Raw genomic sequence first — 12,462 nt, 5'->3', positions numbered from 1 at the left:
GTGAAATTATCTTACTCAAGAGCAAGTCACTGCAATTACGAGAAGTTCCCTATTTACAAACAGTGGCATCCTTTTACAGTAACTGAGTTTGGGGAACCAATGGATTATGTGAATCATAAACTTGTACCTCAAGAATTATTTTATCTGCATGATGAACCACTTACATAAATCTAGATCTTTTGAGAACAGGTAAAGTTGCAAGACAACTATACACAAAGCTAATTTTATTTAAAGTCCAGTGAAAACATTACAACAATAGAACATCAACAAAAACAATGTAAAAATAAAATGTAAATGATACCACTGCAGAAATGAAATGTCAATAAAATATTGTAAAAATAAAATGGCAGAAAATTACTTTACCATATTGGAAGTCATCATTATTATCCATGGAATACTTATGATACTTACTTGCAACACGAGTTTTTAAAAATATTCCTGCCCACACTGGGCTGGTCTTTGGGGGCTGTGACTGTATGCTTGAAATATGAACAAAAGTACAGAATTCCAGTGCAACTCACCATTTCTATTAGTTAACCAGTGTGCGTTTTGAAGTTTACAACATGATCTTCGGGTTGTAACTGCTGAAATAGCATTGATTTACACTCAGTTTGTGAGCAACAAGAAGTTATTGTGAGTAGACAAATATGTTTTGAGCGGTTGTGCAGTTTCATCTGCATTGAAAAGTTTATACATATTTCGATAAGGTTCTTCACTTGATGCTGCCAGTATACACACAAATTAACGACGTTTGCCAGTTTTTTGAGGGGGGGGGGAAACAAAGATAGCCTGAGCTATTTGAAGTTAAAAGGTAATTCGAATAGGTATGGCAAAGCAAATGAGGCCAAACTGATAAAAATGAGAATGGGAACTTAATTTGTTTCAAATCTGGATTATAGCTACTCCAAGAAATTTAAGTTCATTTGTAGCTGACACAGTGAGCAACAATATCTGTTCAACACGTCAAATAACTAACCAGTCGTCGAAATATTGTGTGAAGATGAAATGACAGCTTGCTTGTAGATCCAAAATCTTTTTAACCACAATATTTCTTGTTTAGTTCTGCCAGGTATCAGGTGGCAAGGAATTGTATGGGTTTCTTTATGGAGAATCCAATATGAAAGCCAAGCTGAAAAGTCAGCAAGTTCAGCTAGGGGGGAAAAAAGTATCTCATGTAGACACTGAGGTTGGAACAGCTCCCTCCATGTAATTATTTAGAACTAAATGAATTCATTGTGATGGTAAGCTTTCAAATAATCCGACATGAGAAGTAAGTGTTTGAAACAAAGTGTGAGTTTTAGAGTGCACTTCAACACAGAAAAGTTAATCCAAATAATGCTTGAAAATATTTAACTAACATGTTGGACTCTAATAAATTACCATGATGCTACAAAAATGACAAATATGGGCTGCTTCGACTGGCTCCATATAATTAAAACAGGAACACAAGAATAATTATCTGAATATGAAAGTAGTTTTTATTCATCCAATGTTCAAATGAGGTGTATTCTCTTTAAGGCACAGCAGAAAGAGAAAGAACAATATAAATAAATATTCAATCTGTTTTAACACAGATCTCTATAAAAATAGATCAACAAAGTTAAACTCTCTTAAAGTGGAATGCGTTTAAGAGACTAAATGAGTTTTTCCAAACACAACAAATATTAGAAAATCATGAGTAAGGTTCCTTTTTCTTTTTAATCAAAAATAAAACTGAAAATAATGTAACAGTTTCAGAAACAGAAAGAAAGGATGAATGCTAATGCCATGTTACAAATCATCTTTGCAAACCTCAGTGCAATGTTTTCACACACACACACACACACACACACACACAGGGAGATCACAAATGCATCCAGTAAACGGAAACCAATGAGCACAAATGGATGGTGTATCCTGAATGCAGGGTGACTACACATCAGAGCGAGAGCCAGCTCTAGCTGACTTCTTCGGCCGAGGAGTAGCAGATGAAGCATCAGCTGAGCGGGAAGTGGCAGACTCTCTCGCACTGTCACTGGCTGTTGAGCCTCTGTGATTGTGGTGATCTTTTTTTTTATTTCGAATGTGGTTCTCAATCCCATTAGTTTTCTTTTTTGTTTGACGTATCTCCTTTGAGGCTGCAGTATCACTCTCAACTGACGAGTCTGAGTCATTTGCATTCTTAGTCACTATCTTGTGATGTTTTGTCTTTGCAGAGTGATTTTCACTCTTTTGTAGTTTCTTTTGTAACTGTCTGATCTTCCGAGCAATGGCATCGGGATCCTTTCCGCAAGAAGCGTTAGAAAGATCCGAGTCACTGTCAGAACTAGAACTGCGACGACTTCGTACGATTTTCCTGCGACGTTTCACTGGTGTAGCTACAATCTTTCTCTTCTTTTTCTTCCTCTTTTTCTTAGAGTCTTTGTGTTTTCTTTTTATCTTTTTCTTCTGTTTCTTCCGCCTGTCTGACCCACTACTGCTGCCACTGCTCGAGGAGGAACTACTGCTGTACACACTGCTGTCGCTGCTGCTGCTGCTGCTACTACTGCTACTACTAGTACCGCTCGAACTGCTGACATCTCTCCTCCTGCGCTTCTTTGCTTTGCAGTCTGCACGCAGAACTTTATCGTCTTCTGATGAGGATCGATCACTGTCTGAGTCATCTTCACCTCTGCGAGGCTTCTTCTTAGTTTTATCTAGGATCTTTCCTTTCTTTCCTTTAATTTTCTTCTTTTTTCTTCTCCTTTTCTTGACTTTCTTTGCAATTACTGCATGCTTCTTTTGTCTGATTTTCTTTTTGTGATGCACGTTTCCTTTTTGCACCTCTGAACTTGAGCTGCTATCTTCTGATGAATCAGATGAGCTATCACTCTCACTCGAAGATTCTGAATTACTGTCTGTAGAACTATCTTCACTCTTCTTTCTTTTCTTCTTCTGAGGCTCCGAAAGAGAGTTCTCTTTACCTTTGTTCTGCAAGGCACCACCATCTTTGTGTTCTGTGGCAGCAGCATTTCTCGGTCTCTTCTGGAGCTGACCGTCCGACTTCACATTATGATCGCCAGACGGTGTTGCATCTCCTGGCCCTTTGCTTCTGCTGTTGGTACCAGACAGATGACTATTTTCTCCCCCTTTCCTGCTCATTTTGCCAGAAGGAGTCCCTGGCCTTTCTTTTCTTCTGGCAGAATCACTCCCTCTGGCCTTTTGTGTGTCACTGTCTCCTCCATCTGACAAGTCGTCTCTGCTATGGTGTGCTTTGACTCTATCAGTGCCATTGTCTGAACCATGGACAGCTACTGTCTTAGGAGTTGTACTTCTATTTTTCTCCACAGCTTCTGCCCCTCTTCTCCTGGTGCCTTCCTCACTGGAACCACTGCTGTCTCTCCTAGCAAGCTGTGCACCGTTCACATTACTTCCACCTTCTCTGTTTTGAGATTTCTCCCTGCCATCACTTCTCTTCGGTTCCCTGGACAGTCGCTCCTCATCACCTCTCTCCCATCCTTCCTTACTGGATGTCTTCCCACTAATCCTTCCACTCTCCATTTGAGAATCTCTCACCTTAGCATGATCTCCAACAACATCATCCATGTATTCCTTGTTCACGTGATGTTTATCTCTCTCCTTGTTTCTCTCCTTTTCTCTCAACTTTTCCTTCTCTTTCATTTTTTCTTTTTCCCTGTCCTTTTCCTTGTCCTTCTCTCTTTCCCTTTCTCTGTCCTTCTCCCTGTTTTTATCTTTCTCCTTCTCCCTGTCCTTATCTTCCTCCCTATCACGATCCTTATCCTTATCACTGTTTCTGTCTCTGTTGCCACCTTTGTCCCTGTCCCTATCTTTATCACTTTCTCTGTCACGTTGGCGATCCCTGTCCTTGTCCCGTTCCCTGTCCCTGTCCTTATCCCTATCCCTATCCCTGTCCCTGTCCCTGTCTCTTTCTCTGTCTCTCTCTCTTCCTTTGTCCCTCTCCCTGTCCCGATCTCGATCCCTATCTCTACCTCGCTCCCTCTCTCTGTCCCTGTCACGGCTGCCACTACTTCCGCCATGCCTACGCTCTCTGTCACTGTAGTAGCGGCGTTCTCGTTCTCTGTCTCTTTCAGAACTCCGGGTATCGGAAACACCACGCACGTCCTCCCGTCTTCCGTGGTCTCGAATATCTTCCCGTCTCGAGGAATTCCTTTCATTGTCAGGTCTCTGCAAATCAAACAGATGCACAAGCAATTATTACATATTCTGTAAAAAGACGAACCTGTGATGCCACAAATATGTGATCATAATACAAAGAAGTTATTGAACTATATTTCACTGACGTTATCTGAAATGATCCAAGTTTCTTTGCAGAAATCTGTGCTGAGCAAAATAAGGAAACCTTATGAGGAACTGCCTATATTTTACAAAAAAACTGATGTTCAAATGTGTGTGAAATCTTATGAGACTTAACTGCTAAGGTCATCAGTCCCTAAGCTTACACACTACTTTACCTAAATTATCCTAAGGACAAACATACACACCCATGCCCGAGGGAGGACTTGAACCTCCGCCGGGATCAGCCACACAGTCCATGACTGCAGCGCCTTAGACCGCTCAGCTAATCCCGCGCAGCACATACAAAAACAGGAAAAGAAAACTTGCAGCTATGGGGCATCAGTCAATAGTCTTCAAATTTGAATAGTTCACATAACTGCTAGTCTATTCAAGAAGTATTAACAGCTACCTGGCTTTGTTAATCCAGATTCCTCGTTCATCTGGAACAATTTTGTTCCTGTATACTAACTGTAGTACAGTTGATACTCCACAGCTAATTGTGAGAACAACTGATGGTGGCAATCATTAATTTCAGATTCAGCCAGCTGCCACACACAATTCTGACAAAGTGTCAGGTAACACTTTAACACAACATGTATTGTTCCAATTTATTGTGAGTTCAACATGACATACAAAGACGGCAGTGTCCACAGACAAAAAATTAGATACATTGAGTACGACGGATAAAGGAGAATTGCTAAACAACATTCTTGCTTAATTTGGTGTTTGAAATTTGACGGTTTCAGAGTGGAAAGACAACTGGAAAAATTAATACTTTTGTTTGAAACTGATGTCAAAAGATGGCTTAGAGTAATGGGAGAGTAACAAAAACAAAGAAATAAAACTCTAGAGGGCATCCTTTTCATGTGGTTTAGTGAAAAGAAGAAGAATGGTGTTTAGTGTCAGGCACCATACTGTACGAAAAAGCTATAAGTTTAAACAAGAAGCTTTCTAATGGTGATCCAAACTTCTCAGCCAGCCAAGGTTTGTTTCATAGGTGGAAACATCAACACAGAATATGCTAGCAGTCAATGATTGGTAAATGTATTTCAGCAGACACAGCAGCTCCCGAAAATTTAAAAAAAGAATTCCATTTGATAAGTTCACTCTCAATCAAGTTCAAGTTCTTTCCTGTCAGATGCTATCCAACAAGACATCAGGTTCCTGATTAGACACTTCTCCAAATGCTAGAAAATAAAACAATCCCCATACTTTCATAAATGTGAATAATCCCTCCTCACCAGTATCTTATATGTCACAAAAATATGTGGATAGGCAGAATGCTGTTTTAAAAGATGATTCTTTGAAGCTTTTGTGGCAAGCGTAACAATATTTCTAAAGGAAGAAGTTTTGCATCTGACTACCATATTGTTGGCTGTGCAATGCTCCATCCATCCTGGTATAGAGAATTGGTCAGTAAAATTTCTGCCTCACGACAATGTTGTAGACAATGCTCAGGGGACTCCTGGAAAATATTAAGCATGTGCATGAGAGGCAGCTGCTTACTAAATTAGTTGAAGAAGAAGGGGAAAATGGTGTGTTAACACTATTGAAATTTATGAATTTACAGAATATAATATTGCAGAGTCAAAAATTAATGTACTGGAAGAATATATGCCCAACCATTTAGAAATTGGTGACAATATCGGTGCAGAGTTCATCGAACCACTTGCAACTACTGCAGAAAGCTCAGGCATAGATGTCAATGACGCTGGGAAATAACAATGACACTGGCTACAGTACGATTTCTGATGACAAAACTGCCACAGTTCCTGTACCTGCAGACAGCAACAACTGTGATGATCAATTACCTGACAAAGCTGCTGTTCAATCTGAAGAGATTATGGATAATGACTCATACAAATGGAACAACCCAGCTGGACAAAATAATGGTCTATTTGGAATATCAGCCAGAAAGAACTTACTTCTGAAAGTCCATCTTTCTCGCGGATGTAGGACAGTGGCTGATGATATAAATAAAGCAAATGAACCACAACAGCCATATCATCAAAGAAGTTTATTTCAAATGACCTGTCTCTGTGCATCGCTTATGCCATATACAGGTCCACTATAAACCACAAAAGTACTTTCATTCCTTGGCCCAAGTGTCATACAACCAATACAACACTATTTGTCATGGATTGCATGCATCATAGTGTATACTCTACAACATGTTGTCACAATTTAGGCTGAAATAATGTTGGTGAAACATTTGTGTGATCATGCTGCACATATATGACATACGAATCTGATTCTAAAGAAACTTACTAATTACTTCACATATAAAGTTTGTCACAATTAAGATGAAAGCAGTGTATAATTTGTGTGTTTATGTGAAAATAGATATAATGTCTGAGTTTATGGCATTCAATCCATGTCACCTTAGTTTTTCTGAACATCTAGATTATCCAGATTTTTGACAACCCGGATGATCTACAATCTCACCTGGTCTGGCAAATCAGGGTTTCATCGTACGCTAAAATTTGTAATGAGAATAACTTTTCCAAATAATGAAACAAACAGATGTTGGCTGAGATAGAAAAGTAAAAAAAAACATGAGAACTTATGGCCACACTCCTAACAATGAAGACTTCATACCATCACTTAATGCACACTTCAAGAAGGAATCATGTAAGAAAAATAATTTCCAACTACAGACGAAAATTATAAAGAAAGCAAAACGAATAAAACTGCTTTATAAAAAAAATACTATTTGCAAGGGAGAGGGCAGCAGTGCCAGTGAATTTGAAGTTGCCCGCAAACTATTTAACAACCATTCTGCAAATGAAGGGAGGGCAAAACATTAATTTTTAAAGGGATCTGACAGGAATGAGGTGAGGAAAAGCAGCAAATTAGCATGGAATGAGAGTCGAAAGACTTAATGAATTGTAATGTTGTCATATAGTGGCATTGTAAGCTAAGCATTTATGTTTGGATAAAAGTAAGTGTCATTTCAAATCATTGGCTTGTACCTGTTTAGTTCACAATTGGAAAATAATACACTATCATCTTTTAAGCTTTCTTTTATGCTTCGCTGTTAGCACCCTCTTGTAATAGCTTACATTCTTAATACTCCTTGCATAAAAGCCTTGTTGACAAGCAAAAGCTGAATGTAACGAAAAATAAGCATGAGAGGAGGAAAGCAACAGGAGTTCTATGAAGACAGAATCAATACCTTCATTGTGTGACAGCAAGAGGAATAGTGACAGATGACAGTGTCACTAAAGCAGAGTTACTAAACACGGTCCTACAAAATTCCTTCATGAAAGCACATGCAGTATATATTCCAGAATTTGAATCAAGAACAGCTGCCATTATTAGAAACTTTGAAGTAGATAAATTCGGTGTTGTGAAGCAATTGTGTCACTCAATCAAGATAAGTCTTCCAGTTCAGATTGTATACCAGTTACATTTCTTCCAAAGTATGTTAACAGCCCCATTTTTAGAAATCATAAACAACTACTCACTTGACAAAAGATCTATACCTAATGATCAGGAAGTCACACAGGTCACACCAATACACATGAAAGGAAACTGAACTAATCTACTGAATTACACACCCATATCACTGACTTCAATTTGTTGAAGGATTTTGGAATAAATGCTGTGTTTGAGCATTATGCAATATTTCAAAGACAATGGTCTACTAACATACAGCCAGCCTGATTCAGAAAATACCATTCTTGTGAAACACCAAGTAATGAGTACCACTAAACAATGGCGTTTTTCATTGCAGCGAGATCTTTTCACGGAATTTCAATCATCAACTTTCTCTTCTGAAAGAGGAAGGCTGACATTACTTACACATGGAGAAATAATTATCATAATAAAATAAGAGAAAACCGAGCTTGCATGGAAAGATTCAAATGTTTGCGTTTCCCGCACACTGTTTGAGGGTGGAAAGGAAGAGATATAGTTTGAAAGTGGTTTGATGAACCTTCTCCCAGGCATTGAAGTGAGAATTGCAGAGTAGTCATGCAGATGTAGCTGTAGATGAATTTGAAGTAAAATTCTATCTGATTAGCTGATAAACAATGCTAAGACGTTTTCATCTTACGTAATGTCAAAATACTGTCATCCATACAGTCACTCAGTGATCACACTGAAACCAAAGTAATCTAACAATAACAAAGAGAAGACTGGTGTATTGAATCATCATCATTATCTTCAACAGTTCCCAACCTCTGGCCGAGTCTGTATGGAACATAGGCCTCTCCATCATCTTCTGTCTTGCCACCTTCTCTCTGTCTTCACCTTGGTCCAGTCTTCTCCTTTCTTCTGGAATCATTCCTCTACTCCTTTCAGCTGTCTGTCTCTCAGTTTTCCTCTTGGTCTCTTTCCCTCCAGTTTCATCTCATGTATCCTCCCAGGTATCTTCTCCTCCATTCTCTTAACCTGTGCATACCATGTCAGCCTTGATTTCTCAATCTCCTCCTGTAATGGTCCCACATTCATTAACTCTCTGATCCTCTCATTTCTTAACCTGTCTATCTTTGGCACTCCAGTATTGTTTCTCAAGAATTTCATCTCACGAGCTTGTACTTTGCTTTTCTCTCTTCCTTTCATAACCCAGGTTTTTGACACATATGTCAGGATCAGGAAATAGGATGACTGGTATATAATCTTTTTACTGATTTGGGGTACATCCTTGCTCCATATCAGGCTTCTGATACTCTTCCGAAATTCTTCTGCTTTTCTCCTCCACTAATTTACTTCTCTGTTGTTTTTTCCATCTTCCTGTATCAGGCTTCTTAGTTACTTGAAACTATCCACTCTCCTCAATCGTTTCCCACCAATTGTTATTCCCATTGTTCCTCTCTCCTCCTTCCTTGTTATGATAATCATCTCACTCTTACTTATACTAAATTTCATTCCATATTCTTTTACTGTTCACTCCCATACGCCCAACTGCTCTTGTACATCCTCCTCCTTATTACCCCAAGTCATCAGATAATCTGCAAGCACCACAGCTTTCATCTTCCTTCCACCAATTACTTGTGCTACTGTACTCATTATATCATCCTTCTCTAGAATGAAGAGTAATGGTGAAAGTGCACTTTCCTGCCAAAAGCCATTCCTCTGTTCAATCCAAGCTGATCTCTCTCCTTCCACTTTTGCAGTACATTTCCCTTATCTTCCAAATAATCTGCTTTTGCTACTCCTCTGTTCTCCAGGGCTTTCCACACTTTGCTGTTCCTGCAGTTGTCTTACAGCAAAAATTAGATCCACCATGGACCTTCCTGCTCTGAAGCCATGTAGCTCTTCTCTCATTCTTCCTTCTAATTTTGCCCGAATTCGTGCTTCCAAAATTTTCTCAAAAATCTTTGCACAATGACTCATCAATGTTATCTCCCAATAGTTCTTGCACTCTTTTTTATTTCCCTTGTTAAAGATCAGGACAATTATTCCCTTCTTCCAGTCTTCTGGGATCGTCATGTCTCCACACAATTTTCATTACTCGATATAGCCATTGTATCCACCACCTCTCCTGCTGCTCTCACCATCTCTACACTTAGCTCGTCCAGACCTGGTGACTATCTCCCTTCATCTTGCCAAATGCGTCTTCCACTGCTCCCCATGTAAGGTCCTTTTCTATTTGCTGTTCCTTCTCATCCAGGTCTCCATTTGGGTTCAGGAGTTATTCAAAATACTCCTTCCACATATTCTTGAGTTCCTCCTCATTCTCTACATCCTGTCTACCATTTGAGCATAATCTGTCGTACCATTCTTCCTCTCACTTTTTATCATCTCCCATAACACCTTTTTTGAACCGTCGCTATCCTCCTCCATCATTCTGGTCAACTGTTCCATCCACTTTCTTCTTTCCTCTGCCACTATTCTTTTTGCTTCTTTCTTGCTTGCCTGATACTCTTCTCTTGTCTATACTGTTCTCTTCTGCAACTATACCATAAAGGCTCTATTCTTCTTCTGTACTATATCCTTTGTTTTATCATTCCACCAGGGTGTTTCTTTCCATCTCTTTTTGTTGCTTTTCCTCCCACATACTGTTTCCGCCGTACTTACCATTCCCTTGAATCTACCCCATTCCTCTTCTACTGTTTTTGGTTCATCCTTTGTGATGCTTTCCTTTACTACTTAGGTTCTGTAGCCTGTTTGATTCCTGGTTTTCTGTCCCTTTATTATCCTTAGTCCCTCTCAGGTTCATTACCAGCAAATGGTGGTCCCTATCCATGGCCTCTGATGGTATTATCTTAATGTCAATGATGTTCCTATTCACCTCACTATCATACAGGAAGTAGTCACTTATCAACTTTCTCTTTAAGTCTTGACTGTACCAGGTAGAATTCGAATGATTAGGAGTGAAGGAGACCACTCACTGAATAGCAGAAGCTTTGAGTTGTTGATAGGTGCACACAAAAGGGAAAGGAAGCTTGCTAGCTTTCAGAGTAATTGCGTTTCCAGCTGGTACAACATAGGGGCACAGAGTGAGTGTGTGAGTGTGTGTGTGTGTGTGTGTGTGTGTGTGTGTGTGTGTGTGTGTGTGTGTGTGTGTGTGTGTGAGCGCAATGCGCAACTCCCCCCCCCCCCCCCCCCCCTCCCCCCACAAACACACTAGCTCAAGGTACAATTTATTCTGTAAGCTAGCAAGTTTTCTTTCACTTTTATGTGTACCTGTCGACAACTCAACACTTCTGCCAGTTGATAACTAGTCCTCTTTACTCCTGAAGTATAAGTAGATGTAGTGATAAATCAAATATTATGACATAGTACAAGTGACAAAAAATGTTCTATTGGAATCAACTTGGTTTCCAGAAAACAACAATCTTATGGCACTCAGCTTGTTCTGTTTGTCCACAAAACCTAGAATGCCATAGATAGAAGCATGCAGGTTGATGCCATGTTCCTTGACTTCTGGAAGGCGTAAGATGCAGTTTCATGTTTCATATAGTAAAATAAATTTAGCTCATGAAATACTGAGCTAGCTTTGAGATTGGACTTAAGACTTATTAACAGGCAGAACTCCGCACATTCTTCTTGACAGGGAAAAACATGAAGTCATTTTGAGGGTACATCAGGGAGTGTTATAGGACCATTACTACTAAAAAATGTACGGTCTGGTGAACAATGTAAAGAAAACTTCATCAAGCTGTATGCAGCTTATGCTCTTCTACACAAAAGTAGTAAACTAATAAAATTTCAGCAAACTGCAGAAACATTACATTGATACTCTGTAGAGGATGTGGAAGTCGGTCTGTAAATCTACATTAATGTTAAAATATTCTGCGTAAAAAAGTGAGAAGTTCCAGTATTGTTCAATCAGTGTCAATAGATCACAAGAAACAGCCAATTGTAAAACATTAGTCCTCTGGCTGCTGGGACCGAAACAGTGGTCACATGTGTGAGAGGTGTGTGTGTGTGTGTGTGTGTGTGTGTGTGTGTGTGTGTGTGTGTGTGTGTTTTGTCTATTTCATAAGAAGGCCTTCTGGCTGAAAACTTACATGTTTAGTAGTCTTTTTGTTGTGTCTGTCTGCGACTCAACATCTCTACTATATGGTGAGTAGCTAACTTTCCTTTTCATAATATTGCCAGTACTTGTTACAGTAGATAGCTTTGATGAACATTTCTTCTTTGATAGTGATCTTTGATAGTGATGGAGACTGTTTTGAAACCCAAGATGAACTCACATAAATTAATAAGTTGATGATACATGCTTTATCAGTAATCTGCTTCCATTCAGTAGTTTGAAAAAAATTGATTTAAGTCTTGTCCCAGGAATGGCAGAACCATTTTCATATCATTTTTGTAACATATTCGATAACTATTGTTATATCCTTTGTTTTAACACAAAATGTTTGCATTCCTGGAAGACGAGTTGTGGCAAATGTAAATGGGTATTTTGGACTTAAAAAGTGATTGTTGTCTGGATGTTGTAAACTTGTTCTTGTTGCTTTGTCATGGCTAATGACAAAAATTTACATTCTGCAGCTACCTCAAGATCTTTTTGTGATGGCACAAATCTACAAATATCTTAAAGTTTTTATATAATGTAAAACTGCCATCACTGAAGTAAATGTTGGATGTGTGGCTTTTGTTCCAGAGTATAGCTGAGAATTATTTCAGAAAAACACCTGTGTTTGTATCATGCTGCAAACAATCACTTCTATAACACAATGACATTTACGTAATGCAATCCTCTGTTGTATAGCGCACAACAAAGGGCTGATA

The 12,462-nt window shown here is 39.0% G+C and overlaps 1 protein-coding gene across 2 annotated transcripts in view; it reads right to left on the bottom strand.

Moving 5' to 3' along the window:
* Positions 1 to 1,455: 1,455 nt before the first annotated feature.
* Positions 1,456 to 12,462, bottom strand: part of LOC126335002 (zinc finger CCCH domain-containing protein 13-like) — a 93,443-nt gene continuing 82,436 nt past the window's right edge. For both annotated transcript variants that reach the window (XM_049997828.1, XM_049997829.1), the window contains one exon: positions 1,456 to 4,164. In XM_049997828.1, coding sequence (XP_049853785.1) covers positions 1,912 to 4,164 — 2,253 coding nt within the window. In that variant the 3' untranslated portion in view covers positions 1,456 to 1,911. The remainder of the gene's footprint in view (positions 4,165 to 12,462) is intronic.

Source organism: Schistocerca gregaria, chromosome 2, assembly GCF_023897955.1.
Source record: "Schistocerca gregaria isolate iqSchGreg1 chromosome 2, iqSchGreg1.2, whole genome shotgun sequence".
Classification (NCBI taxonomy): domain Eukaryota; kingdom Metazoa; phylum Arthropoda; class Insecta; order Orthoptera; family Acrididae; genus Schistocerca; species Schistocerca gregaria.
This window is presented reverse-complemented; position numbering and strand designations above follow the sequence as displayed.